Here is a 26,508-nt window from a genome sequence, read left to right on the forward strand (position 1 = left end):
CATAATACAACTTATCCAAAACATAATACAACTTATCCAAAACACTTATACAACTTATCCCAATCAATCTAAAGGCTCATATTGTTGAGATGATGGCTCGTGCTGTTGAGAAGATGAGTCATGATGCTTAGATGATGATGCTTTTGCAGTAGATGGAGCAGGCATGACTGCTTTACATGTAGCCATATTATGTCCTAGTCCACCACATGAGCTGCATCGTCTCGGAGCCTTACGTACCTCACCTTGAGATGACCTACGCTTTGTTTGTGGGCGCCCTTTCTTAACCTTGACAGGTGGTTTTAGACATACGCGTTCCTTGATCATTTCGGGAATATCTCAATCGTCTTCATCACCAGCAGGGTAACATGTCTCCGCATATGCATTCATCCAAGATTCAGTTGTGTAATACCTGTAAGAATGGAAAATAAAACGATTAAACAATTAGTTAAATAGATTGAACATGTGAGCTGAATAATACCTTGAACAAAAGTCATAACAAATCAAATTGCGGTGACGGGCAGCAGTCATTGCATGAGTACAAGGAAGACCAGAAACTTCAAATACCCTACAAGTGCAGTTCATGTCTTTCAAATTGACTTTAAAATAAGACTGATTGTCATGCACATAAAACTCGAATCGGTTAAGCGATGATACTGTATAGAATCTAGCCTTCTCGAATCCCTCACGTAACCACTTTTCATATGTTGGAGATAACACTTCTCGGTGGTTGAACGCTCTTTCTCTTCTCTCATTAAACCAACCTTGTATTGTCAATCTTAAATACTCGGCCATTGAGGAAATGGGGTACTTTCTGGCTTCCCTGCTCTGACTATTAAAACTCTCAGCATAATTGCTTGTTAGTTGATTGTATCGCTTACCGGGGAAAAATGCTCTACTCCATCTTTGAAATCCAATTTCTTCCAAATAGGCAGCAATCCTATTATCTTTAACCCTTATCTTGTCAAAAAAACGATTGAATTCGTGGACAGTGTACGCACGAGAAGCCATATCAAACTCCATATGACAATTATCAGTTTTGAATTTCGCGTTGATATTCATCTTTATGTGATATGTGCACGCACCGTGGTATGCTTATGGAAAAACAGCACATAAGGCATTGGCGATGCTTGGGTGTCTATCGGATACGAAGACGAGATCATCAACTAATCCAATTGCTTCTCTCAATTTTTGCATAAAATAAGTCCAAGAGTTATTATTCTCTGAATCAACAACTCCGAATGCGACAGAATATAATTGTTCATTAGCATCTAATGCAATAGCCACCAATAGTTGACCTCCCACCTTGTGCTTAAGAAAACTGGCATTAACACACAATACGGGACGACAAAATGCTTTGAAACCCCTAATAGAGAGGCCTAGGGACATGAACATATACTTGAAGTGCCCGACCTCGTCTGTTTGGATGTCTGTTATGGTACCAGGATTATGCTTCTCCAACATGTAAAGGTATGAGGGTAATTTTTCATATGAATCCTCAACCGTTCCTCGCACCGCCACTAATGCCATTTCCCTAGCCCTCCAAGCCTTATTATAAGTCAAATTTACCCCATAAGTTGTCTGCATGTCTTCAATTATTTTCTTAGGCAAGTGATTATGGTGATGGTCCATATACTTACTCTTCACGCACTGCCCAATAACCCATGCTGGTGTTTGCATTTTTTTCTCTAGCCTAGATAGAACTGAGCATGAGTGTTGTTGGTCGAATTTCCGGATCTCAAACATCTCAGATAATTTACCTTTCACGGCACGCAATCTCCACTTGCATTTCTCATCCAAACATTTCATATACCAAAGATGTTTTCTTGACTTCTCCACCTTGAATTCAAAATGATTAGTCATCGCATATTTATATAGCATCAGTTGTAGTTCTTTTTTATTTTCAAACAAGGCACCGACTTCCAATACGGTTTCAGTAGTTAACGCCAACGCAAATGAGGGGTCTGTCGGTGATATGTCTGTCGGTGATATGTCTGTCGATGGTGTACCAAATGATGATCTTCTTGCACTACATGGTGTACCCAATGATGATCTTCTTGCACTAGTAGGTGTACCCGTTGATGCTCTTCTCGCACTATGTGGTGTAGGTATCGATGCATGCAAGTCCTGAGTAAGTGGGATGTGAGGCAAAGAGTTATCTCCGGCTTCATTACTTTCAACAAAGACCTCCGAGGGTAAAGCTTCTGGTACAATTTTCTGAGTAAATTGTGGGAGAATACTTTCTTGAGTTGGGTAGGTAAGTAGTGGTATCTTTTCTTTAGTAAATTGTGACTTCTCTACTATAGACACACACAATGGTGACACAGTTCGACCCAAAATCAAGCGTGATAAATATATGTTCAGATCCTCATCATCTTCAATAAAAACGGGTTTAGGATTTGTGATATTCGGAATATCATACTTCACTTGCAGCACTAAATCATACGTAGATTTCTGCACTTGAAGTCTTTCATGGAGTTTATCAATTAATTCAGCATAACGAGTACTTTGGGGTAAATCCAATGTTTTGATTGAAGAGGTATCAAAAAACCATATTCCATTAGCATCAACTTTCCACTCTCCATTATAGAAAACGAAAACTTCGGCTGCAAGAAAAATTGGAAACGGGATAATTAATACTGTGAAATGGAAACCCTTCGCGAAACGGGAAGTACTTAGCGAAACGGGAAGTACTTAGCGAAACGGGAAGTACTTAGCGAAACGGGAAGTACTTAGCGAAACGGGAAGTACTTAGCGAAACGGGAAGTACTTCACGAAACGGGAAGTACTTCGCGAAACGGGAAGTATCATCAGATGAAACCCTAAACAACACAGTGATTCGAAAATGCATAAATGAACAACAATAAACTTGAAATACATAAACTTACCAATTGTTACAGTGCTTGTGCTCGTCGTGGAGCTCATTGAGTGCCGCCGTTGAACTCCGTCGCCGGCGAGATTAGAGAGAAGGAGGAGAAAAGCGGAAGGGAAGAAAGAGAAGGGAAGAAAAGAAATGAAAAAAAGATGGCCGGATTTTATTATATAGTAAGGGTATTCTGGACTTTTCACAGCGTCTCACTTCGCGAAACGCGAAGTCCCTTCGCGTTACGCGAAAAGGGTAAATTCGTCAAAAAAAAAAAATAAGTGGTCATCAGATCAAATTTTATTAAACATGACCACGGAGGCAAATAGGCCTATTTTTAGGGTCATTTCGTCCAATTTCCCGTTTACAAAACCAAAATAAATAGAACAATTTTGTAATTTGTCGAGATGACTCCAAAGAACCGTAACGATTAGTGATGAAGTAGAGTAAGCCGAACAATTAAATCAAATAGTGTTATTATTTTGAGCGGCAGTGAATTTTGTCATTGATCGAGGCTTTGTAAACAACGCCGAAAAAGGGTTATGCAAAGGATTATAGTAAAAAAAAAGTGAAAAACTCATCGAAATAACAAGAGAATACCGGTAAGAGAGTCACCGACTAAAAGACTTATTCAGTGATTCTTTTTTGAAAAAAAGAAAAACAACTTTAGATCCGATAACCTATCTCTTCATCTGCTAAAAAGTGGATGAACATGGACTCGAGAAAGGATCACCAAAACAATTAGAACCAACTAGAATATTATTCAAATGATAAAAATTCGAGATAAAAATTTTGATATAACTAAAAAGTGGCTAAAACAAAAATAACTTTTCCAACTTAGTTTTTATTAGATGGTGAAAAATTGAATCATGTTTCTCAAAAAAAATTATAAAAAAAAAAACTCAATAAAGCTGTCTAAAACGCGCGTTTGAGATATCGTTTCCAGTTTTCCGTTTATACAAAATCGCTAACTCGCGACAGTTGACACATTATCATCAATGATGAGTTTCAGTTACGGCGCCGTTCGGACCTACACCCTCCGGCTGGATAAGCCTCTATTCTACCGTTCTTCTCTCTCCTTACACCGCCGTACGCGGCAGCGACTGCTGTATGCAACCAGAAGTTGTACCTCCGTGGCTTCTTTGTCTGCCGCAGACAAGAGAGAGAAGGTCATTGTAATCTCCGGTCCTACCGGTGCCGGGAAAAGCAGACTCGCTTTGGAGCTTGCAAAGCGGCTCAACGGGGAGATAGTCAGCGCTGATTCTGTCCAGGTTTAGTATATTGTTTGAATTGGATTTCTAGGAGTTCATATATGCTCAATTGAACATCGCTAATTGGGAATTTGTATGCTTTTGAAAAGACCCAGTTTCTTCCATGTTTCAGGTGTATCATGGTCTTGATGTAGGATCAGCAAAGCCTTCTTTAAGTGAAAGAAAGGTATTTTATGCCCAAATGTATAGTCTTCTGTATCTTCAAAGTAAAAAAAAGTGATAGAGTTGGCTTATAAGAACAGAGATTCACTGATCTTCATCAAAATCTACACCATTTGTATTTTTCAGATGTTGGAGTTTATCTATATATGTTTTTTTTTGTAGGAAGTGCCTCATCATTTGATTGACATATTGCATCCATCTGAAGGTATCTTACTTGCATGAAAATTTGATTATGATAAAACCCAAATCAATAAATGTTCCATTTGCTGTATGCGGTAAACATTGATTACTATTTTTCATATAGAGTACTCTGCGGGGCGATTTTTTGATGATGCAAGGCAAGCTACTAAAGATATTCTTACAAGAGGCAATGTTCCCATAGTCACTGGTGGTACTGGACTATACTTAAGATGGTATGTATTGGATCTGCTTCCTCATTTTACCCAATAGCTATTTAATTGTTTCTCATCTTGCAATGGAACTTATGATTAACTTTCCTAACACATAAAAGCTAAGCTTGTGTTTCAATTTATAAGGTTCATGTACGGGAAGCCTGATGTTCCAAAAGCCTCTTCTGAGATCACAGCTGAAGTGTATTCAGATCTGGCTACTTTACAAACAAATGAAGATTGGGATGCAGCTGTTCAGTTAGTGGTTAATGCAGGAAATCCAAAAGCTCAATCTATAGCTATTAATGATTGGTACAGGTTACGACGCAGTCTTGAAATTATCAAGGTAGATTCTGATATGCTTATAAAAAGCCTTGAGGTTTCCTTTTTCAAAAAAAATAAAAATAAAGACAGTGTAGCTCTGCCTCTTCTACTTTTGAATCAAGTATTGACATGTCTAATCTATCAATTGATCTTAGACAAAATAACATATATATATATATGCATAAGATCATTTGCTAAATCTAATAGACTGGCTGAATAAGTTGAGAAGTAAATATATGGCTATATTCGATACCCTGAAGCTTGTTTGATTTTGCAGTCTAGTGGATTGCCTCCATCTGCCTATGAAGTACCATATGAATCCTTCAAACAACAGGCTCATTCAAGTCTAGATGACTGCCCTCAAGACATCAATTATTCAGGCGATGGAGTTGATGATCATAAATCTAAACATTTAGAGTATGACTTTATGTGTTTCTTCCTTTCAAGTCACCGAATTGATCTGTATAGAATGATTGACTACAGGTGTGAGGACATGTTGTCAGGTAATGCTCTTATGATCCTATTTCATCCATTTTCCTTTCTAGTCTCCTCAGATCTTAATTCTCAAATAAATATATGAGATTAGTTCTTTTCTGCAGAGAATGTAAATTATCATTTTTTTTTGTGTTCAGCTCTTGAAGAGGCTTCTCTAATAATATAATGTCTGCATGATGATACTTTTCTATCTTGCAAATCCAGCACACTAATATCATGTAATTAACTTGATATATGTTAAATTGTTTAGGACCGTGTTCAATGGAGGTTTATGTTATACCTTGTAGTAGAATTAGGTATAAATCTTGAATTATATTGAGATGAGGAGTGAAGAATTGATGAAGGGAGAAAGAACCCTAACTGATAGGGAGAATACAATAAGGAAGAGATAGAATTTCTAACTAAATCATTTCATATCTATTCTTAACAACCAATATTATATTTAAACTAGTCTATCAATAACTGCCACTCCCGCCATAGTGTAATAGCCCTAATATTCTTTCCTCTTGTATCAGTTTACCTCCATTGTTTCAGCATATTTTTTGGTCTATAATATCATTTTGGATGGAAAAGAATATGAACTGGCTCCTTTTTCTTGAGCTGTCTATCGGAGAGTGGACACATGAAACAAGATTTTTTTGAAATAACTCATTGTATAGCTTCTGAATGCTGGCTGTCGACTGTAGGAACTGATGGCCTTCTATCGGAGGCCAAATGGCTTCTCGACACAGGTCTGTTGCCAAACTCAAATCCTGCAACCCGAGCTATTGGTTATAGACAGGTCTGATGTGTCCTTATGTCTCATCCTTTGCTTATATAATTGAGCAGTTCACCTCAAATTTGAAATATGGTCGATATGATATGGATCCTTCTTTCTTAAAATACTATATTGTTTTTTTTTGTGAAAATTGTTGAAACTTTCCTCTTTCTAATTGTGAAATGTGCCCCAATCAATAGTATTAATATTTTCGGTTTCCAGCTTATAGCGTTAGATACATATAGCTTTATATTGTTGGTATGAAGTTGAAATTCTTCTTCTCGAATCTTCAGGCTATGGAATACATCCTCAGGTGTAGAGAACAAGAGGGTTACAGTTCGTCAAGAGACTTCTCTGTTTTTTTATCTGAATTTCAGAAAGCATCAAGGTATGAAGAGTATCGTTTCCATTTCATCTTTCTTATACAATTTTATTTCTAGTGTCATTTTTACTTGTCTTAGCTTTAGATTGGTTATTGTTTTTTGTTAGGCTGAGTTGTGACTGATGTTCATTAATTCAAATCTTGTTTATTTTGCCTATTTGGAAACTGATATTCTATCACAATCTATGTCAATCACGATCTCATTGGAAAATCGCCAAAGTGAAAATTTTGAATTGTGATTCAGATTATAGTATAAATTTTTGTTTCATTTTGCATAAAGAATTTGTTTTCTAGATCATTATTCAATTTTTTTTACAAACATAAAAGGTGTAGATTTTTCAGATCATGATCAATGTGAAAAAAAATGTGTTTAGCAAAATAGTCCATGATATTGAGTTAAAGAGTGTTTGGTTCTCCAAAACTAAAATCATATGATTCTGTGCACAGAAATTTCGCCAAGAGGCAATTGACGTGGTTTCGTAATGAGCATATTTACAACTGGCTTGATGCATCCAAACCAATGGTATACCTCTCTTTGCTCTAAGTATGACTATGAACATAGAAAGTTGTTACTATTTTGTTAATAACTTTTTGAAACGTTTTTGCAGGAAGATGTGATAAACTTCATATGCAATGCATACCATGATCAAAGTGGGAACTTGATTGTGCCTTCATCACTTCGTATGAAGAAAGATATGGACAACCATAGAGAAATTAGACAACTAAAGGGCTACCGTCCCAAAAACAGGTATGTGAATAGGTTATCTTTGGCGTCTCTTTCTTAACGACTAACCTTGTTTTTTGTTCATGAAAGATTATTCCTTAGTCGAGATGATTGTTCTGGTGTCCTAGACTGGATAAGATTAACTCAAGGACAAACTTCTGAGTTTGTGTGTCAATAAAGATTATAAATCATTCTCCACACTTTTTAGTTCAATTGAGGTTAGCTTCTCAAGATTTTTTGTATTATATTTTGTATCTGATTTACTCATTGTGGATTTTTTTTCTTACAAATATAGGTTTTTCTAATCATGATCAACGTGAAAACAAGTAGTAGACAAGACATGCTCGGTGAAGGCTAGGCTATGAAGTGCTTACCGCGGAAGTCAATAACAAAATGAAAGTTGATAAATTTGTTAGGCAATTGAGCTTCATGATTATTCTTAAGTCGTGTTTCATTTGTAAAATTTTATTAGGTTGAAGTTAACATCAGATGTTTTTGACACGAAATTGTGATTTATGTCACTTAATGACATTAATAGTTAAATTTACCGACAATGTCAAATGATATACCAAACAAAACCTTTATTTCATTTCGTTTCAAAGAAAATAAAACAAGATGGTTTCTTTAAAGGTAGCATTTTTTGTTTAAATCTAATAATTGTTTGAATATTAATGTTTGAAAAACTAAGAATGTCGAGTTGAGGAAGTGTATATTTGGGACAAGAAAAATTATTAAAACCGTATCTCCCAAATATGAAAAACAAAGGCAACTAACTAACTGCTAAATCTTTAAATATTTACACATAACTCTAGAGTAAGCCCTAACAACTGTTCTATCAACTAAACCCTAGTTTGAAGTTGCAATACAAACAGTGCGCAATGGCATAAAATTTTCAAAAACACTGCACCACCAACAACACCATTATAAAAGTGAAATTCAAAACATGATCGATGGAACCAACCATCCATCCAACCAACCGCTTCGCCATGCCCTGGTCTCGTACATAACCCACCACCTTCCTTCAAGCAGGATAAGGTGTTCTATTCATGAGCTGCCCCAATCAATAAATAAATAAAACAATTTAATGGGAGTATCACTTTAATTGATCTCTCACTCAGCCAAATAAATCTCAATAATACTAAAAGTACAGTAATCAGGGCTTCATCTCAATTTAATCTTTTTGATGCCTTTCTGTTTCTCAACAATATAACAGCTATCTCCCCCCAAATGCAAACACCATTTACGCATTACAGACCTGATAAAAATAAAATTAAATACATAAATTGTTCAAAACCTTCCCAACCTATCAATCTATATACCATAAGAACTAACTAATTTCAAATAACCCTCTAACCAATCAACAACCTACTCATCTTTCAAATCATCAACCAAATAACCTGATTTTCTATAACCTATATCAAACAAACTAGGCCTAATAGTTGAACGTACAGCCAGATACAGATAACAAATCACAAGTAGGTAAAACCTATATATAATGATATTGATGATCTGAATTTCTTTTCTTTCTTTTGTTACCTTATAGTCTGATCACGTAATCCATCAATGTTTAGGTGAATTCCCTTCATTTGAACTGTAGCTAGAAGAAGTATCACTGTCTGAATCTGCACAGGTAAAGCATGTGTAAGTAAATCACTATAAGCACTTCTCCCCAGTCAAAGGCAACATATATGACAGAGGGAAACATCTTCGCTCACCACTTGAAGAACCAGAGTCACTGCTAGAACTGCTTGAACTACTTGACCTACTGCCATTATCTCCTTGCTCATCTCTTTGGGATGGAAGACCGTCAACTCCACTAGCAACTGCTTCAAGAGAAAGAAAAAGAACATGTAAAATAATAAACAACACAAAACAAAACTAAAAAAAACAAAGAAATACTACTAAATAGATTACTTCCTTTCCTACCTGTATTTGTTTCATTGACATTGTCCACAACAGCACGTGGGGAGGCCTACAATCACAAAACATTCAATACTCTTAAAGCAAACTGTCTACGATTATGAAACAAGAGAATACAATGCTGCAGAACGTACCCTAGTCTGCGCAGCATTTAAACCCACTGCTTTGGCTTTTAGAGCAAGTTCAGCTCTTCTTTTATATTTACTCAACGATTTCTTATAATTGGTCACAAATCTATCGAGTTCCCAGAGTGTCTCTGCATCAACAGTGTCAATATCGACCTCAATCTCATTGTCATGTTGACTTAAGTCAGCATTTCTTTTCTTAATGATCTGCACTACGCTGTCCAATCTTTCTGTAGGTAAAGCCTGAAGCTTTGTGCTGAGCTTTTGCTTCTCTTCGTATGTCATATCTCTCTTATTGGGGTCTTTTGCTTTCGGCCTTTTTGGAGCAGGAGTTCTTCCAATTGATGCACTCCGTTTCAGAAACGGCATGGATTCTGATCTATCGAATGCTCTCGGTGGAATAGAATATGGTGGCGGGGGTGGTTGCACCTTTCTTGAGGTTGGAGGGGTAGGCAATACCGTATTATCTTGAACCAGCTGGTACCTCCAGTGAAGATTATTACTCTCAGCCTCTATATCTGCGTACTTTTCTTCAAAAACATTTGATACCTCCTCTGCCATAATGTGAACATCTTGACCTTTTGGATTATATGTCATTGCATTACTGAAAGTAAGTCTCACATCCTCTGCAAATTCTCTTGGAGACTTGTACCAGTTCCTTGCTAGCCTGCTTTTGATTGTACCCAAGTCCATCGGATGCTTGATGATATCATGATAATCGTGAAGACCAAGAGCCTTCGCATCAACAGGCTTCTCAAAAACCCAACCATACTTGTGCTTCAATAATCTAGCCAACAGATTATTACAACTCTTTAATGCTTGATTAGTATGTCCATCCATAGACGGAAACCCAAAACCCTTTTGTCTACCATGTTTCTTCCCTCCGCTGGATTTGGACTTCCTGTTACTTTCAGACGGCAATCTATCTTTTCCAAGAAGAAACTCTGAATTGTGGTAATATTGATTAGCCTTTGGAGTTCGCTTCTCCTTTTCAACAAATTCGTTAATGACATGACTATTCTTCATCACCGAAACACTGAGATGCCTAAAAGGCCTTGAATCGGGACGAACAACAGATCGCGATTCAGAGTTTACCCGAAGTAGAGCTCTTCCACTCCCAAAAGAAACGGAAGGATACTGAGAACCATAATCAAGAGAAACGCCAGCAACGGGTAACTCGGTTAGCTCAATCTCCCTCTCTTCGACGCGCTTTGCCAGACTCCTGACCAGATCGAGCTCAGCCAGCAGCTTGTTCCTAAGCACCCGAACATCATCCTTAGCCGACATGGCTTCAAAATTAATCCTAACTCTGTTATCAACTCTTGAAACAAGTGGCTTAACATTACCGTTACTATGATGGAATGGTGAAAGACCTCCATTTGTAACTTGAACTTCAGGCGATTGATTATGGCTGGAAGAATTCGCCGAACAAACATTCACGTGTGATGGAGTTTGTTGCTGCTGCTGCTGCCGATTATTATCCTCCTCCTCGTCCTCCTCCTCCGAGACTTCTGCATCTTGAGAAGCGTGATAAGGTTCATGGTTGTTCACATTTTCCTCCTCCCCAACAATCTCATCTTGGGTGTCGATGTTGCTAACAACAGTCGGCGGCTCAACAACGGAAGCGGTTTCAACGGGGCGGTCGGAAGAGGTTTCAACGGCGGAGGGCGGGGCATTATCGGTGACAACTCCAGTGGTGGCGGAGGGAGTGAGTATGGCTTGCCCTTTCTTGAGTTTTTTTCTTGTATAGACCTTACTAGCGTCACCCCATCTATGCTTCTCTCTGGACTTATCTGAACATGACCCCCAAGCCATACATGAAAAATACACCGAAAAGAAAACCCTAATCCGAAGATCTAGCTCAAAAAGAACAATCAATCAGCTCAGACGGAACTGTAAAGTACGAAATCGGATAAAACCGAAGCCTCCGTCAAATCTTTTAAATCCGTAACCGGCTTCCAAGAACCGATTGAAAGACGGGGACGGGGAATAACAACAAGCGAGGGAAGGTGAAGATGAAGATGATTTAACCTAAAAGCAATAATAAATATAATAAAATCAACAATCAATCGGTGAGGAAATAGAATTCTTGAAAATGAAAATTAGGGTTTCGATTTAGATAGAACAAACCCTAGACCAGGAAAGCAGACGATGCGCGGGGAGACGTTCGATCCGCAATCTTGCTCCCGCTTTTCGAATTTCTCTCTCTAGAATTATCTTCTCTCTCTCCCCAAACAAACAAAAACAAAAAAAAAACAAACAGACGTGCCCATCTCATCTTACGACCGTATTTTAATCTCACGCGCCCATCTCATCCTAAGGCGGTTAACTGCCACGTCATATTCCACCATCCACTGACCAATAGCTGTTGTGACTGTGACGTATGCAATTACGTTATTTCCAGGCAACCGCAATCCTTGTTCACGCGCGTGGATTGCGAATCTGCTTGCCATTTTTATAATTAATAATGTCTTAAAAAGACTTTTCTATTAAATGAATATTTGACTGAAAATGTCAATATTAATTAAATTAATTTATTATTACACATAAAATCCAAGATCTGATTCCTTATTAAACAAGTTAGATTTTCTAAATTTTCTTCAACCATAACAAAACTTAAAACGTTTGGACACTTAGGTCTTCATTGAGATTTTTCAAAAACAATCTTTATTAAAAAAATAATAAATTATGATAATTTTAAAAAGATGGAATATTTTATTTTATTTTATTTTAATAAAAGACTTAAAAGTACTACTAATATATTGATAGATATATTTTTTGAAACTCTACTTGTCCTAAGAGCTGGTTTAATTCTTTTAATCATCAGTTTAAATTTTATTTCAAAATTTTTGTTTGATAAAAATAATAATATTTTAAATATTTTTTAAGATAAATTATTGAAATATTATTTTATATTTAAAATATCAATTTAATAAAGATAAAATAACTATTTTTTAATTGATAAATTAAAATATATTAATGTGATAAGTATAAATTTAATAAAGTAAAGATATTTTAATATTTTTAATAATGAGAATATATTAATGTGATAAAAAAAAATTTAAAAATAAAACTCAAAATCAAATATTAAAATAATGAAATTTATTTTATTCCTACATAAGTATATTGACACCCTCCAGTCCAAATTACTCTTAATTAATAATTAGCTACATAGTTTAAATTTTTTAATTTTTTACTCAGATTAGTTTTATATTTAGAATGGTTATATTTACCTAGTAAAAAATGATGTCCTGGTTATAGGTAGTATAAGACAATTTAAAGAGAATCTCATGCCGCCCTTATGAGAATATATCCTAGGTCCGATGAATTTGAAGATGCCCGAGTGTCTTCTACATTTGATCATAGATTATTTAGCTGATTTTCGATTTTACATTTCAAATATAGTCTAGATAGAACAAATGTGACACCATTTGGCAATGTATTCTACAACTTATTCAGGCAGAAGAGGCAGCCGATTGACTACGATATATGGCGAACCATTTATCTCTGTATCGGGATTGAATAAGTCTTCAAATTCACTTGCACTCGAAGCATTGTCGTCTGCATTGGCAACTGAACCGTGAAAAGGAAGAATTCGAAGCCTAGCATCTGGATCCAAACCAACTCGCTCACATTGTAAATTGTATTTACAAATTAACTCCTTCTGAAGTGACCTGATGCTTGAAGCCCTAGGCAGAAGCTCAACTGGTTCACCTTTTGGAATTATTACTTGCTCAATGGCTATCCTTGCCTCCTGCAAATTGCAAAATAATACACAGTTTTTCAGAAGCCGATGCTAGAACTGAACTACAGAAGGGAAAATCTTTCACCTCTAATGCGTCCATCCGTTCTAAAATATTCATCTCATTTTCCGATTCATCATCTTTATCGGCATCCTTAGTTGCTCCATCCATATGATCGGAAACTAAAGCGCTTAGAGCCTTTGTCAGTTGTGTCAATGAGGTTGTCTATCACAAAAGAAACAGATTTTAGTTGTTTGACGAGGTCTTTTTGAAAGAAAAAAACAGAGTTAGTTAGTTAGTTACCTTCATGACATATATGGGTATGCCTCGTGACTCTGCAGCCGTTTGAATTCTGGGATTTTTCTTCAGCTTGGTTTGCGAGGCAAGTAGAGCATCTGCTTCGCTGATATTATCGCTTATTTTAACCGCCCTATTCATCTTAACTTGTTTGAACCCTTGTAGAACACTTGTTTCTGATATCTAAACATACCTGCTAACTGTGTAAGTTCGATAGAAATCATTTTATTTTTCTATGGAAGAAATAAAAATCCATACCCCATAGATAAATATTTGAAGAGCTTCTCCATCTGTTTCTCCCACAACCTGAGACATTTCAGGATTTTCACTTTCCACGAGTCTCTCGTCATTGATTACTGGAAAATCTTCGAAAGAATGCTCAGTACTGTCATCATCCCATTGAGCGTCATTAAAATGATCCATTTCTTCGTTGTCATCTTTCAACACCTGATTCGTCTTGCGAACTTCGAACTTAGGGAAGCGACCTGATATGGAAATAATGATTTGAAACCGGAAGGAATTTAAACAATAAAAGTAGTAATAATAATAATACCGGAAAGAACAGCATCGACTGTTTCTTCAAGCTTGCGATGAACACGCAGCTCAGATTTTGAAATCAGCTCAACTGCTGAACTAAACGTGGAAGGTCCTTTTCTCTCCAGCACTGTTTTTTGAACACCCCTTCGGCTTGCCTCTTCATCACCTAATGTCACACTCTAATGAACTAGAAGGGTTAACGAATAATAAGAGTTCTAATTTCTAATGTCACACTTTCAGATATATTTCTAACCTGTACTCCTCCAACAAGCATTTCTAATGCAGGATTCATAATCAAATTCTCTATTGTAATTCCATGAGCCGTTGCCACTAGCTGAATCCCCCTTTGGGCAATGGTGCTTGCAGCCATGGCTTCAAGCTTTGTGCCAATTTCGTCAATAACAATCGCTTGTGGCATATGATTCTCAACTGCTTCTATCAATACCTTTTTTTTAACAAAGTTCATTTCATTGAAAGGAAATGTTATGTTCATAAAAAATAGTGACCTGAGTCTGACAGTAGCTCAATTTGTTCTACCTTATGTTGCATTTCGGAATGGGGAACTTGCATTCTGCGAGCATAACCAATTCCGGAATGGGGTATATCACCATCCCCTCCTATTTCGTTAGAGGTGTCAACAATCATTACGCGTTTGTTGTAATCATCTGCAAGCATTCTAGCTATATCCCTGTAAAAATTAGAGATGTTATTACATCTGATTCAATTAATAAATATTATAAATCATGAAAGCAAAGTTAGTTTAGCCATCGAGACCTTATGATAGTAGTTTTTCCTACTCCGGGAGGCCCTATAAGCAACAAAGAACCTCCATCTTTGATCAAATCTCGCAGTAAGTTGGCACTTCCAGATATTGCTCTTCCAACACGACATGTTATCCCAATAATGACACCCTTACGGTTTCTGATGGCACTAATCCGGTGTAAGGTTCTGCTGATCCCTGCTCGATTATCAACCGCGAATTCACCAACCTGCAGCACGAGATAATCTGCAACAACACTAGGCATGGCATTGTGTCGAACAGGTAGTGAGCAAGAAAGAAAATTACCATGGAAGTGGCATTAGAAACATCATCTGCGGTGATTGGGTTATCAGATAAAATGAAATCCCCCGAAGGGAACCTAGCTAAGGGCTTCCGACCCAAATCCATGACAACTTCAATCAACTGGTGTAACTCTGGATGGTTGCTAATCCTCTGTCGCATCTCCTCCGGTAGTATCGCCAGCAACCGACCCAACTCGACGCTGGAATCATCGTCCGGCGAGGCAGATGACAGGGAATTGGATGAAGAATAACAGAGTTCTAAAAGGGTGCTTCTTCGATTGAGGGTCTTCCAAGTGATGGGTGGATAAGGAATCCGCGGGAAATGGAGTGATCGAAGTAAAGTGTGAAATCGAGAGCCATGAAGAAGGGTTCGGCTAAATTGGACTAGTGGGGTTGTGAGAGGAGGACAGAAGGACTTGGCGGAACAAAGCATTGGCTTTTATGGCGGCAAATTCTTCGTCTTTTTCTTTCTCTCTTCAATCTTCAAAGTGTTTTCCCTTTCTGTTCTGTTCCGTATCCTGAATGATTTCTCAATGTTTTTGTTTGGCTGATGTTCAATCAAACCACATTTTACAGTTTTATGACTTATTTCTTTTCAAAATTATAAAATACAATTTTATTTTATTTTTATAATTTTAAGTAGTACAAAATTATTGAAAATCTATTTTTCAAAAAAAAAAATATTAACAAAAATTATATGTAACACACGATCAAACAAGTTCTAAAAAGTGTATATATAAGGAATTGGTTTATTAAAAATTAATTCAGTTGAAATTAGTTTATTAAAAATTCATTCAGTTCGGATCGATTTTTCAAAATTCTATTCGTTTAGCGATTAAACATTATTTACACGGTTTTTCAAAGTCTTCATTTGTCTAGCGGTTAAACATTATTCAATAGTGTCGATTTTTCAAAATCTTCATTCGTTTGACGGTTAAATATAGTTCGGTTTGATCGGTTATAAGATCATGTTCATTTTTTTCCACTGTATTAGAGAAAAACATTTATTAAAAATATATCAAAGTACGTATATATACGGATGGTCAGTTAAACCATCGATTTTTTATTTTCTAAACCGGCAATCAAACTGGGTCGGTTCGATACAGAAAATTATGAACCGGTGTCGTTTTTCGTTGGTCCGGTTTTTCGGTTTTTACTTGCTCTCTAATGTATGAAAATATGATATTAATTTTTGTTTAATATTTAATAAGATTATATTAATGGTGTATATAGGTAAATAATTTGTATTAATCCTTTGTTCTATCTTATATACTTTTTATATCTTAAATCAAATACACAATACTAAACTTTTACTTGTTATATTGAGCTGATATATAAATGTTAAGTTTATATAAAAAAAAATAGATTTAAAAAAAACAAATCTTGATCCAAAACATAATTTTATATAGAAATTAAAATTAACCAAAAAATCACATAATAGTTTGATCATCATTTAAAATGAAATGTATGGCATAAAAAAAATTCTGAATGATTTGAATCATAGTCTATTTATACACTAAATGAGGTAAAAATGATACTAAAATTTGGATATCCATAAAATAAAATATATACAATAAATGTGAAAAAAAACAACTTTTAATTTTATAATCTGAAATCTTACAATGTTTGTGATATAGATAGTGGCAAAATACAAATTTGTAAATAACAAAAACAATAATAACATAAATGTAACAAATATGATCTTACAACTTGAACTTATACACAACAAAAACATCCCCATTTTCATTTCAACCAAATCATATCACACACAATCTGGATGAACCAACTATGAACAAGAAGAAGAAGAAGGTTTTACTATTATGCTTGATTCTGTAGTTTCCTTCCCACCATTGATAATTTTTGCCATAATTTTCTTCTTATTCTTATTCCCAATCCCACCATTTGGAGTTTTCGCAACCTTTCGAGTCCTGATCCTCATCTCCCAAGGTCGGAGAGTTACCCATCTTTCCTTCCAACTCCATCCCCAATTCTCTTTACTCAGATCAAAATAAGCTTGGCTAAACCATCTTGCATTATCAGGCCTCCACTGCACTTAATTTGCACTCATCCAGATCAAAACTAATACTTTTTTAACAAAGAAAAACTCATGTTGTACCTGATGTGAGAAAGCATATGCCATGGACCTCTCTCGTTTGATGGCAGCTTCTTCTCTATGGTATATCTTGGCCACGATTTCCTCCATAGTCTCTGCTCCCCCACACCATTCCACCTCAACATCTTGAAGCTTAGCCTCGAGTTTCAGCTTGTTTTCATTTCTCCTCTGCCTCATCCTCTCGTCCACAACCATGCAGATTCTTCTATCTTTAATCTCTGCTTGTATTCTGCTCCAAACATGTATATGGTTCAGAGCACTTGTTATTTGTCTTCTAACTGAGTTATCCTCTATCAATGCCTGAAGTTTTACTGCTCCTTTCATACGACCCAAAGCTTTTCTAGCCTTGATATTTACATATCACAGGTAATAAGAAAAAGTCACATTAATTAATGTTTAAGTAAGAAAACTAAATCTTGTAATACCCGAAAGGAACGATAAGCAGTTTGAATTCTCAATGCAGCAATATCCTCCACTCCCATTGAGAATACACTGGGCAGGGGACCATCCTTAAGTCCATTTGATTCTCGGGTCTAAAATAATTTGTATAACACATTACACACACCAATATTAACACTAGATAAAGAAGAAAAACTGTGATTATTACTTGTTTCTTCTTCTTCTTGAGGCAAATTATCATCTTAAACCACCCAGCTACACCCATTTATGATGTTTATTGCCCAATCAATATACAGTGTCCTGTGGCAGAGCAACAATGGTTCCTGATCAAAAAGCCTTTTGATAGATCAAAATCATCATCAAAACCAAACAAATCTAATTGATGGTCAATGAACACATGACAAAAACACATGAGGATTGAATGAATAGACTATTATCTGCAATAAAATCAAAATAAGGATGGATGAACTTACAAGGAAATTGCAGCAGGAAAAAGAGATAGACTGCAAGATGATGAAAAGGCATGATAAAAAGCTGTGGATAGAAAGCACAAATGGAAGATGGATGGTAGATAGTCAATTCTCCTCCTCCCACAAATACATGGTGGTGACTCTTCAACTGCCATGGATGTAAGGATTTCATCTTTTGAAAAAAGCCTTGCAAGTTGAAATATCATGCTACTTACTGCAATAAAACCTTGAAGAATCTACAAAGTTGTTGTGATTTGAGTTCGAGAGCTAGAAAATTTTAGTTAAAAAATAGTCCCGGCGGGGCTCGAACCCGCGACCTTCGGCTCATAAGACCAACGCTCTAACCAACTGAGCTACGGGACTTTTTGATATACTTATTTTGTTTTTAATATAATACAAGTACACTATGTTAAAATAAGAAAAAAAAATAGTCCCGGCGGGGCTCGAACCCGCGACCTTCGGCTCATAAGACCAACGCTCTAACCAACTGAGCTACGGGACTTGATGTTAGTCAAAATACCAAAATATTTACAAAATAAATGACAGTAAAACTTATTTAGCATATATTAGAACATTACTTTTGTTATTTTTGTCCATCTCAAATCAGATCAAAATTAAAACCATTCCTAATACAACATGCAAACTATTTCATTAAGTAATTATAAGAATGAATAACAAGAAAAATAATGACTAAAAACATTGTAAGCCTTATTAACTAAAGCTTGTTTGATGAACTGGTTTTTTGGGTTTTTATCCTAAAACCCAAACATCCTTTCATCCATCGTTTCAACTATCTAATCAATCCTTTTATATATTAAAATACCAAAATTACCCTTTATTTAATTTTATAAAATTAATTTATATTTAAAACTAAAGGATATTTTTGACTTTTTAACTTTAAAAACTAGTTTTTTTTTAAATTTCATCAAACAAGGTTTTTTAGGACAAAACCCAGAAAAAACCCTAATAACCAAAGATCAAACAAGCCCTAAATGAAAACATAGTGTCACGGTTTAATATATAATAAATATGCATGAGTTTAACAAGTAGTAGATCACAATAACCTAATAATAGTGGTACAAAAACAATACACAAACATGGATCTCGGGTGGTCTCTCAATTCACAACAAAAAGCTGTTCGAAAAGACATGGCATTGAGCCGACTCATAACATCTACGACCAACCGAAAACATAGTCAAGAACGTATACGAGTGCAAGGGAAAACGGATAGAGGGAGAAGGCCAAGAAACAAGTCCAAAGAGGGAATGTGGTGCGTAAACTTCCAAACACACCCATCACTACACAAACAATAAAGATGACCAGCACCTCAGACGAGAAATCCCATGTCAGCCCCCGATAATAAACCAGAGCTAGGAATACAGATAAACAGAGGACATTGTTCATTGTAACCGCACCATATAACTGCAAATTGAAAATTCTCAATCAGGATTTAGATGAAAAAAACATCATGATCTCATCTTAATAAAGATTTATCAGGATTCAGATAAAAGTGTTTCCAAATTGGGCAATATAACTGACCTCGGAAAATGTTAAAGAAGCGGATGCCTGCTTTTTGCGGCTAGCAAAGATGATAGCGGACACTGCCTCGCTGGAGTTCGTGGCCAGAGGAAGCGCAATGAATGAGATGAAGAAAGTGGGTATGCTCGTGGCATCAGAGAAGTTATCAACCGCATCTACCAAAGGATCAGCGAAAGCAGCAGCAATGGCTGTCCCCAATAACAACAAAAGAACCGCTTTCACCGAGGTCCATTTAGTACTTTTCACACCACCCTCAACTGCTTCACCACCCTGCTCTCCTGCATCACCTTGCGGTCCTAACAGAAAAATCTGTCTCTTCGTGTCCTGCGCAAAAGAGATTTTCAAGTTCATTTCATCTTCCTTTTTGCTAGAGTTCTATCTATCATATCATACCTCATGGAATTCGGTTAAATGAGCTATTGTGTCGGGACCATCTATACGAGAATTCCCACTCTTGAACTGCATGGCCTCGTCCATCCATTTCGAGATTCCTAAGACAAACTCACGATAATCCACTTTGGAGTCGAGAGAAGTGTCGAAATCTTTCATCACTTTGTCAACCGCACCATCCTCATCCAAATTGACCTCGTCCAAACGGATTCCTAACATTAGTGCTCTCAACTCTGAAGTTGACAAATGATTGTCCTTGTTGATATCTATTGCCTCGAAAAGCCTATATCAAAAACATTATCATCACGTTAAAAACACTCCACTTCTTCGTTAAGCCATATATAAGAGCCATACTTTTTCGTGACATGTTCATTAGGATGGCCATGTTCAGTGAAAAGTCTGCCAAGTCCTCGCATCCTCAAATGTGTTAGAACTCCTGATATTATGTGCTTGTGTCTGACATAAGCATATCGTCTCCTCTGGATCCATGGTTGGAAAACCTATATAAAGGGCAAATTTCAGCAGAAAAATAGAGCCAAACACAAAGATTTCCAGGTCATAACTCACAAGTCACAACTAATAATTATATTAAATGGATTGAAAAAAAGGGTCACTTGAGAAACAACAAAGATACAAAATTGGAGGCAAACCAGAATCAATGACATGGCCATGAGAATTACCTGGTAAAGGCAATAACTAATCAGAAGTGAAAGAGATATAACAAGTCCAATCAAAACTGCCAAGTGTCTTCCCGAAGTTGAATTCATAACTTGAGGCAATTGAACAACAAGGAAAGGAAGAACAGAAACAGCCATGATTATTGCAGCATATGTTGTCCATATGTCTGTAGTAACACCAGAACCTGTCAAACTAAGCCCTTTAGTATCTTTTCCATCGATTGCGAAATGACCTTCAATGTCACACTTGCCAACAATAACACAAGTCCCCCATATTATCGTGAGAAGCATAACTGTAGATCCAGCTAGCAACCCCATTCCAACTGAAACTTGACTTTGAGCAGTTTCTTTAGTTCCACTAATTCCAGATACTGTGAAAGCAAAAGACACAGCATTTGAACAAATGGACAAACATATGAACTAATTCCAGATACAGTATCATTCTTCTATCGATTTCTACAAATTGGAACTTACACAATACTAACAAATAGATAAATCTACAAAAGCCTGACCTAGAATGAGCATAGCATCGGGAAGAGCGCCAAGCATAGGGAGGAAGAGACCACCGATAATGCCGGGACCGAGGATCTCAAGAAGAAGCTCACTTCCGCTGGACAGGTAAGTAGCGGCTTTGAACATAAGGAAGCCATAGATGAGAATGAGGAAGATATTACCGAGGACTGTGGTGGTACAGGGAAGAAAACCGTATGTTTGCTCACAAGATTCCGTCGCGAACAAGGTATTCAGGCGGATGAAAGACGGTACTGGTTGATTAGATGGATTATCTGAAATGAAACGGGCGTAGGTGGCGCCGGTGAGGGCTAGAAGGCAGAAGAAAGTGTAGACGGCGCGGGATGACGATCTTCGAGCCATAATTTGAAGCTGGAACAGTCAATTATCTCTTGATCTATCACTCTTTGACTGGAAAACTAGAGATGGTGGAGTTGGATCGAACTCATACTCTCGTTGTGTCACTTTCCCATGAACATCAAACCGCTACTGAGATATCATCTTCTTTCTTACTACTATTTTTATTTGAAAATTGATTGGATCTGGTTTTTTTCTTAGCATTACATTATTTAGTTTTGGATTTTTGTGGAGAATTATTCTCTAGGAAGTGGATTTCAGAAATTTAAAAACATTATAATTATTTTTTTAATAATCGTCTAATTGTGGGCATTTCATCTTTGTGGAATTTGGCCCGGAACTCTTTTTTTAAATATAGTTAACTTATTATCTACGTGATCATTATAAGTAATAAATAAAAAATATGTTTCATTAACTTAACTGAATTTTAGCGAATTAAGAGTTTTGACTATCGATTTTTTAAAATTCGATAGATTAATTAGTGACATTGATATCCCACCAGAGTTATCCGGTAAAAATAGTTGACATAAGAGATTAAAAGGTCACAGATTTGATTTTCACTGAAAACGGAGGGTCATAACTGCCGAGTGATATGCTGGTTCTCTTTATCTAAAAAGAATAGTGATATTGATATTTTATTTATTTATAAATGTCGTATAGATAATAAATTTGAAACCGTTAAAACATAATTTCATATTCTCATTCTATATAATTTTAAAAATAATGAACTCAAAATTGTGATGTTTGAAAGAAAAAATTTGATATCCTAAATTACATAAAAAGAAACTCTTATTTGACAATTTGATCTTTAAATGATAGTTTGATACTAGAACTCATAATCTCCATGGTTTAATATACATTTTTTATTGAGGATTTCACAAATTTTTCTGGGTTTTTTTTTTTTAATTCTTTTTGGCCTAATTGGTAAATAGGAAGTTGTTTTAATCTAGATAGTATCATTGTGTTGTTCTTTTGTATATATAGATCAAACATGAAGTGGTATTTGATTTATTTTTTAAAATGCTCAAATAACACCCAAGAGATGGGGGGTATTTGAATAATAAAATGTGAATTCAAATAAAATAATAAAATTATAGGTATGGTTGGTATTATTGAGTTCGATTGATTATAAATTTATATCATTCTTGTGGACCCGCAAATTGTACCAATAAATAGTAATGTGTGGTTGGATGATGACCTTAAAAATTTTATCATCTTTGTCTTCTTGTTCTAGGTGGCATGCAAATATTTAGGCTTATTTAAATATCTTAGTTGTTTTTTTTATATGGATTCAAATAAAAAAAACATTAATAAAGTTGTTAATATGTGTATTAGTTCAGTTTTACAAATATAATTTCATAACTTGATTATAAAAAAGTTTAATTTGTTATCATTTGATTGTTAGGCATATTCCAAACAAATGGCCCTTACATGATCCTAGGAGTTGGTTTATGCTCTTTTTAGTTGTTGTTGTTTCTTTATGTTATGTTTTGTTGCACTTTTCTCCTCATTTATTATATTTTTGTTAGTCCTCTTTAAAAGTGACTCATCAAAAGCAAACCCAACAACCACTTTCAAATTATATTTATTTTTATTTTAAATTTTAGAAAAATATTACCAATTTTATAAAATCTGTCATGATCATAATATTTGATTTTATAGATAAGATTTTTGTCAATTAAAATATTTTAATGAGAGCTAAATACTATTTATTTCTTCAATTTTTTTACTTTATAATATGTTATATAAATAAATATATTTAGATTTAGCTAGGTTGTGAAAAGTTAGGTACATGAAAGTGATTATTTTGTTTTTCTATTGTTTATATCTTATTTTTGTTTGGGTATATTTTGTGATGTTTCAAGCAATTAGTTTTGTATTTGACTTTGTTGACTTTTTTTATAAAACTAAAAAAATATATGTTATTTAAATTATTTGATAAAAATATTAATTATAATATAAAATAATTTAAAGAGAAAAAATGCATTTTAATATTATGATTGATAATTTAATTATTAAGAAAAAAAAATATTTAAAAATTATTCAGTCAAAATATTAATGAGAGATGAGAAATCAATAAATATGTCGGTCTGTTTGTGTATTTTTAATAAAATAAGTATTGTTTCAAAATATCATCCTCCTAACAGACGAGAGTTCTTAAATTTATTGGGTTATTTGAAAAGGTAAGTGTTTCAAAATATTATGTCCTAATTTATATTTTTAAGATTTTTCTGTATTTATAGTTTTATTTATTAAGTTTTAATAAATTAACTTATTTGAAAAGTAGCCTCACATATTTTTGTTTCTATTTTTGATAGTCATCTCACATAAAAAAATGAATCATATAAATACACCTGTTGTAAGAAAAAGAAAATATATATTTGTCCAAATCAAAAGAAAAGAAAAAAACTAAAGCATAATAAATTTATTTAAAAACCAGTATAGAAAAATTGATAAAGTAAAACATAATTTTATTTTATTTTGGTATGAAAGATCAAACAAAAACAAATTTATGTTAGAAGTTTATGGAAAACAAATTTGACAAATTTTTAAATAAAATTGATCAACTTTACGTAACAAATATAATCGAAAATGATTTTGGACAAAATTAAAAATAGAAAAATAAATTGTAACAAATAAAGTATATTTTTTTAAAAGTGAATAATGATCCACACCAACCCAAAATAATAATGAAAGTGATACTTATTATAATTTGATTAAAGAAGTTTTTGTATTCCACTCAAGTTAAATAATAATAATTATTTATAGATAGGGTTTTATTATTTATTATAGCCAGGAGATCAAAACCCAAAAATAGATCTCAACAAACATTCAATGTTCTCCAACTAACCCCCAACGCCACATTTACCATTTACATTTAAATAACTGAAATTAAAATAATAATAATAGAAAAATCACATCACCATTTACATTGCATGATAGTGTTAAAGTAGGGAAGATTTTTTTTATATAGTAAATTATGTAAAATGAGACACTATTCATTCTAAGGAAAAAATATAAAATGAATTTTAATGAAAAAACTCCCCATTATTATTCAAATAAAAGTGCAATTTAAAAACTGATATAAGTGGAAAAAAAATCAATTATTTTTCAAATAATTTTAACACCTTTTAAAATTTAATTTTTAGACAAGGTTAAGAGTTTGTAGACATTTTTAATCTAATTGTACCTTTATATATAAAGTTGTTGAATTATCATTGTAACAAATTTTAATAAATATATATTTTTTCAATCAAATTTGAAATACTATTTGTATAAGATTTAGTTGAATTGTTTTTTTTATATATAGAATATAATGTAACTATATCATTTTGGGAGTAAATAAAAAATATTTTTTAAGAAATTTTATTGATGGTCAGCATGGGCCTAAGCCACTACCAAATCATGAACTATTATTATAGGCTCAATAGGCCTGATAAGCATAATAGACAACCAACCTGCAATATAATGTAACTATATCATTTTATTCATATTTTTAATATTTAGGTGACCTCAAAAATAATTAAAATATTATCAAAAATATTAAACACTATTTTAAGACAAACTTAATGAATCAATATTAATATTTTATTTTATATAAAATATGATATGCTTTCAAGTATGTATTAAAAGTGGACAAGTGAAATAACTAAATAATCTTTTTATACCAAACTAAACTTCAAAAAATATAGAATGAATAAAATTATTTTAACAAACAAATTCAAACAATATTTTTAATGATAAATTAAACTTATACTAAGAGCTGGTTTGATCTCTCTTTTTTTCCTTGTATTTCTTACTTTTTTCCTAAAAGTATATGTTTAATTAAATTTTATAAAAAAAAAATAATTTTTATAGTTTAAAGACAAAAATATTTCTTACATTGAATGATAAATTAATTTTAAATAATTAAATAAAGAGCCATTTTGATATTTTAATATTTTGATAGATAAAAATAGTGATTAGACGAATGAAATAATTGTTGAGTTTAGGGTAAAAAAATCCCTTAAAAAAAATCAGAGATTAATAGACCTAAATGTCTCAAATTTTTATTTAGTTATTATTTTTATAAATTTTATATTAAAAACACAACCAATAATCTCATAGATAATCAACTAAAGTTGTTTGATCTTTAGGTTTTATGTTTTTCTTATAAAGGTTTTCACCAAAACCTAATTATCACTTCATAGAGAGAAAAAATTAGAGAATATTTAAAAGATGAGTTGAGGCCGGATCCCCTTCTATCAAAGGCCCCAATTTTTTTAATATTATATTTAATATATATATATATATATATATATATATATATATATTATATTTAATATGATATAAAAGGCTCGCCACGATTTTTATCCGCGTAATCCCAGCGTAATCCCATCTGGTCATCTCAGGACCCCAAAGTATCAAAAGTTTCAATTCTTTTCAATTTGATCCTCTGCTTTAAATCTGATTTGATTCTTCAATTTATTGATCTTACAAGTTGAATAAAAAAAATATTTTCATAAGTTTTATGTAATTTTGTAGAACTTTAGTGTTTTACTTGCATTAATAATTTTTTTCATTGTTATATTATCAATGAATTATAACAAGGAAAAAATTTATTAATACAAAAACTCAAAATCAAAATTATAGCAATTATTTATAACAAATGTTCTAATTTATTAAAACGATAAAATTCTAGTTCTATATTTCTATTGCTCCATGGTATGAATGAATGTATTGTTGATTTAGGTTGTATTGATTAAATTAACTTTGTTTGAAAAGAGCTAGATGAATTTAATCTTTATTTGATAAAATTGTAAATTGTGACAATTTCAGAATCTGTCAATTGGTTGTAGTTATTAGAATTGATCTTGTGTAAAATGTCTCATAAATATTTGTCTGAAGCTCAAAAGAAAAAATTGAAACAAAGGGTAGAGACATTAATTCAAAGTCAATCCGTTGATATAGTATAAATAACATAACAACAAGAGAGAAATTAGAGATATTTTGGTGATTGAAGAAA

At 33.9% G+C, this 26,508-nt stretch overlaps 5 protein-coding genes and 2 non-coding genes across 8 annotated transcripts; 1 reads left to right on the forward strand and 6 right to left on the reverse strand.

Annotated features, from left to right (window-relative positions):
• The first annotated feature begins 3,838 nt into the window (after positions 1-3,838).
• On the forward strand, positions 3,839-7,911 carry LOC124937737 (tRNA dimethylallyltransferase 9). Its single transcript, XM_047478058.1, has 12 exons — positions 3,839-4,131; positions 4,244-4,297; positions 4,456-4,498; positions 4,598-4,706; positions 4,830-5,028; positions 5,284-5,509; positions 6,188-6,282; positions 6,552-6,646; positions 7,088-7,163; positions 7,249-7,388; positions 7,455-7,582; positions 7,660-7,911. The coding sequence occupies exons 1-11, from the start codon at positions 3,859-3,861 to the stop codon at positions 7,540-7,542; spliced, it is 1,398 nt and encodes a 465-aa protein (XP_047334014.1). The 5' UTR covers positions 3,839-3,858; the 3' UTR covers positions 7,543-7,582; positions 7,660-7,911.
• A 209-nt stretch (positions 7,912-8,120) lies between these two features.
• On the reverse strand, positions 8,121-11,663 carry LOC124937735 (transcription factor GTE4-like). Of its 2 annotated transcripts, none has more exons than XM_047478056.1 (6): positions 11,540-11,663; positions 9,419-11,440; positions 9,291-9,336; positions 9,080-9,187; positions 8,901-8,986; positions 8,121-8,415 (listed from the first exon to the last, which is right to left on the reverse strand). In XM_047478056.1, the coding sequence occupies exons 2-5, from the start codon at positions 11,222-11,224 to the stop codon at positions 8,925-8,927; spliced, it is 2,022 nt and encodes a 673-aa protein (XP_047334012.1). In that variant the 5' UTR covers positions 11,225-11,440; positions 11,540-11,663; the 3' UTR covers positions 8,121-8,415; positions 8,901-8,924. The 2 variants fall into 2 exon arrangements, with proteins under 2 accessions (XP_047334012.1, XP_047334011.1); XM_047478055.1 differs by having other exon boundaries at positions 8,121-8,619.
• A 1,041-nt stretch (positions 11,664-12,704) lies between these two features.
• Positions 12,705-15,584, reverse strand: LOC124937736 (protein SEEDLING PLASTID DEVELOPMENT 1-like). Its single transcript, XM_047478057.1, has 9 exons — positions 15,053-15,584; positions 14,761-14,975; positions 14,524-14,674; positions 14,240-14,431; positions 14,003-14,165; positions 13,708-13,934; positions 13,456-13,632; positions 13,240-13,377; positions 12,705-13,163 (listed from the first exon to the last, which is right to left on the reverse strand). Exons 1-9 carry the CDS (start codon positions 15,479-15,481, stop codon positions 12,861-12,863), a joined length of 1,995 nt encoding a protein of 664 aa, XP_047334013.1. The 5' UTR covers positions 15,482-15,584; the 3' UTR covers positions 12,705-12,860.
• A 1,050-nt stretch (positions 15,585-16,634) lies between these two features.
• On the reverse strand, positions 16,635-17,721 carry LOC124940543 (protein IQ-DOMAIN 10-like). Its single transcript, XM_047481068.1, has 3 exons — positions 17,587-17,721; positions 17,165-17,506; positions 16,635-17,095 (listed from the first exon to the last, which is right to left on the reverse strand). The coding sequence occupies exons 1-3, from the start codon at positions 17,641-17,643 to the stop codon at positions 16,835-16,837; spliced, it is 660 nt and encodes a 219-aa protein (XP_047337024.1). The 5' UTR covers positions 17,644-17,721; the 3' UTR covers positions 16,635-16,834.
• A 598-nt stretch (positions 17,722-18,319) lies between these two features.
• Positions 18,320-18,393, reverse strand: TRNAI-UAU. Its single transcript has one exon. It is a non-coding gene; the product is annotated as a tRNA-Ile (tRNA).
• Positions 18,394-18,458: 65 nt separating this feature from the next.
• On the reverse strand, positions 18,459-18,532 carry TRNAI-UAU. Its single transcript has one exon. It is a non-coding gene; the product is annotated as a tRNA-Ile (tRNA).
• A 494-nt stretch (positions 18,533-19,026) lies between these two features.
• On the reverse strand, positions 19,027-21,679 carry LOC124938241 (sodium/calcium exchanger NCL-like). Its single transcript, XM_047478650.1, has 6 exons — positions 21,149-21,679; positions 20,640-21,007; positions 20,314-20,459; positions 19,963-20,242; positions 19,570-19,893; positions 19,027-19,452 (listed from the first exon to the last, which is right to left on the reverse strand). The coding sequence occupies exons 1-6, from the start codon at positions 21,507-21,509 to the stop codon at positions 19,204-19,206; spliced, it is 1,728 nt and encodes a 575-aa protein (XP_047334606.1). The 5' UTR covers positions 21,510-21,679; the 3' UTR covers positions 19,027-19,203.
• Between the last annotated feature and the right edge of the window lie 4,829 nt (positions 21,680-26,508).

The sequence above is a fragment of the Impatiens glandulifera genome, chromosome 5 (genome assembly GCF_907164915.1).
Source record: "Impatiens glandulifera chromosome 5, dImpGla2.1, whole genome shotgun sequence".
In the NCBI taxonomy this organism is placed as follows: domain Eukaryota; kingdom Viridiplantae; phylum Streptophyta; class Magnoliopsida; order Ericales; family Balsaminaceae; genus Impatiens; species Impatiens glandulifera.

Excerpts from the sequence above, each read along its gene's own strand:
- LOC124937737 (XM_047478058.1), top strand. The coding sequence starts at position 3,859 with ATGATGAGTTTCAGTTACGGCGCCGTTCGGACCTACACCCTCCGGCTG. Across the intron at positions 4,499-4,597 it reads CATATTGCATCCATCTGAAG|AGTACTCTGCGGGGCGATTT; the intron begins GTATCTTACTTG and ends TTTTTCATATAG. Across the intron at positions 7,164-7,248 it reads TTGATGCATCCAAACCAATG|GAAGATGTGATAAACTTCAT; the intron begins GTATACCTCTCT and ends ACGTTTTTGCAG.
- LOC124937735 (XM_047478056.1), bottom strand. The coding sequence starts at position 11,224 with ATGGCTTGGGGGTCATGTTCAGATAAGTCCAGAGAGAAGCATAGATGG. Across the intron at positions 9,337-9,418 it reads TAAATGCTGCGCAGACTAGG|GCCTCCCCACGTGCTGTTGT; the intron begins GTACGTTCTGCA and ends TTGTGATTGTAG. Across the intron at positions 9,188-9,290 it reads TGTCAATGAAACAAATACAG|TTGCTAGTGGAGTTGACGGT; the intron begins GTAGGAAAGGAA and ends CTCTTGAAGCAG.
- LOC124937736 (XM_047478057.1), bottom strand. The coding sequence starts at position 15,481 with ATGCTTTGTTCCGCCAAGTCCTTCTGTCCTCCTCTCACAACCCCACTA. Across the intron at positions 14,976-15,052 it reads TTTCTAATGCCACTTCCATG|GTTGGTGAATTCGCGGTTGA; the intron begins GTAATTTTCTTT and ends CTCGTGCTGCAG. Across the intron at positions 13,633-13,707 it reads TTCAAATATTTATCTATGGG|ATATCAGAAACAAGTGTTCT; the intron begins GTATGGATTTTT and ends AGGTATGTTTAG.
- LOC124940543 (XM_047481068.1), bottom strand. The coding sequence starts at position 17,643 with ATGGGAGTGGAGGATATTGCTGCATTGAGAATTCAAACTGCTTATCGT. Across the intron at positions 17,507-17,586 it reads CTGCTTATCGTTCCTTTCGG|GCTAGAAAAGCTTTGGGTCG; the intron begins GTATTACAAGAT and ends GTAAATATCAAG. Across the intron at positions 17,096-17,164 it reads CATATGCTTTCTCACATCAG|TGGAGGCCTGATAATGCAAG; the intron begins GTACAACATGAG and ends AATTAAGTGCAG.
- LOC124938241 (XM_047478650.1), bottom strand. The coding sequence starts at position 21,509 with ATGGCTCGAAGATCGTCATCCCGCGCCGTCTACACTTTCTTCTGCCTT. Across the intron at positions 20,460-20,639 it reads TTAGTTATTGCCTTTACCAG|GTTTTCCAACCATGGATCCA; the intron begins GTAATTCTCATG and ends CCCTTTATATAG. Across the intron at positions 20,243-20,313 it reads AATGAACATGTCACGAAAAA|GCTTTTCGAGGCAATAGATA; the intron begins GTATGGCTCTTA and ends TTTTTGATATAG.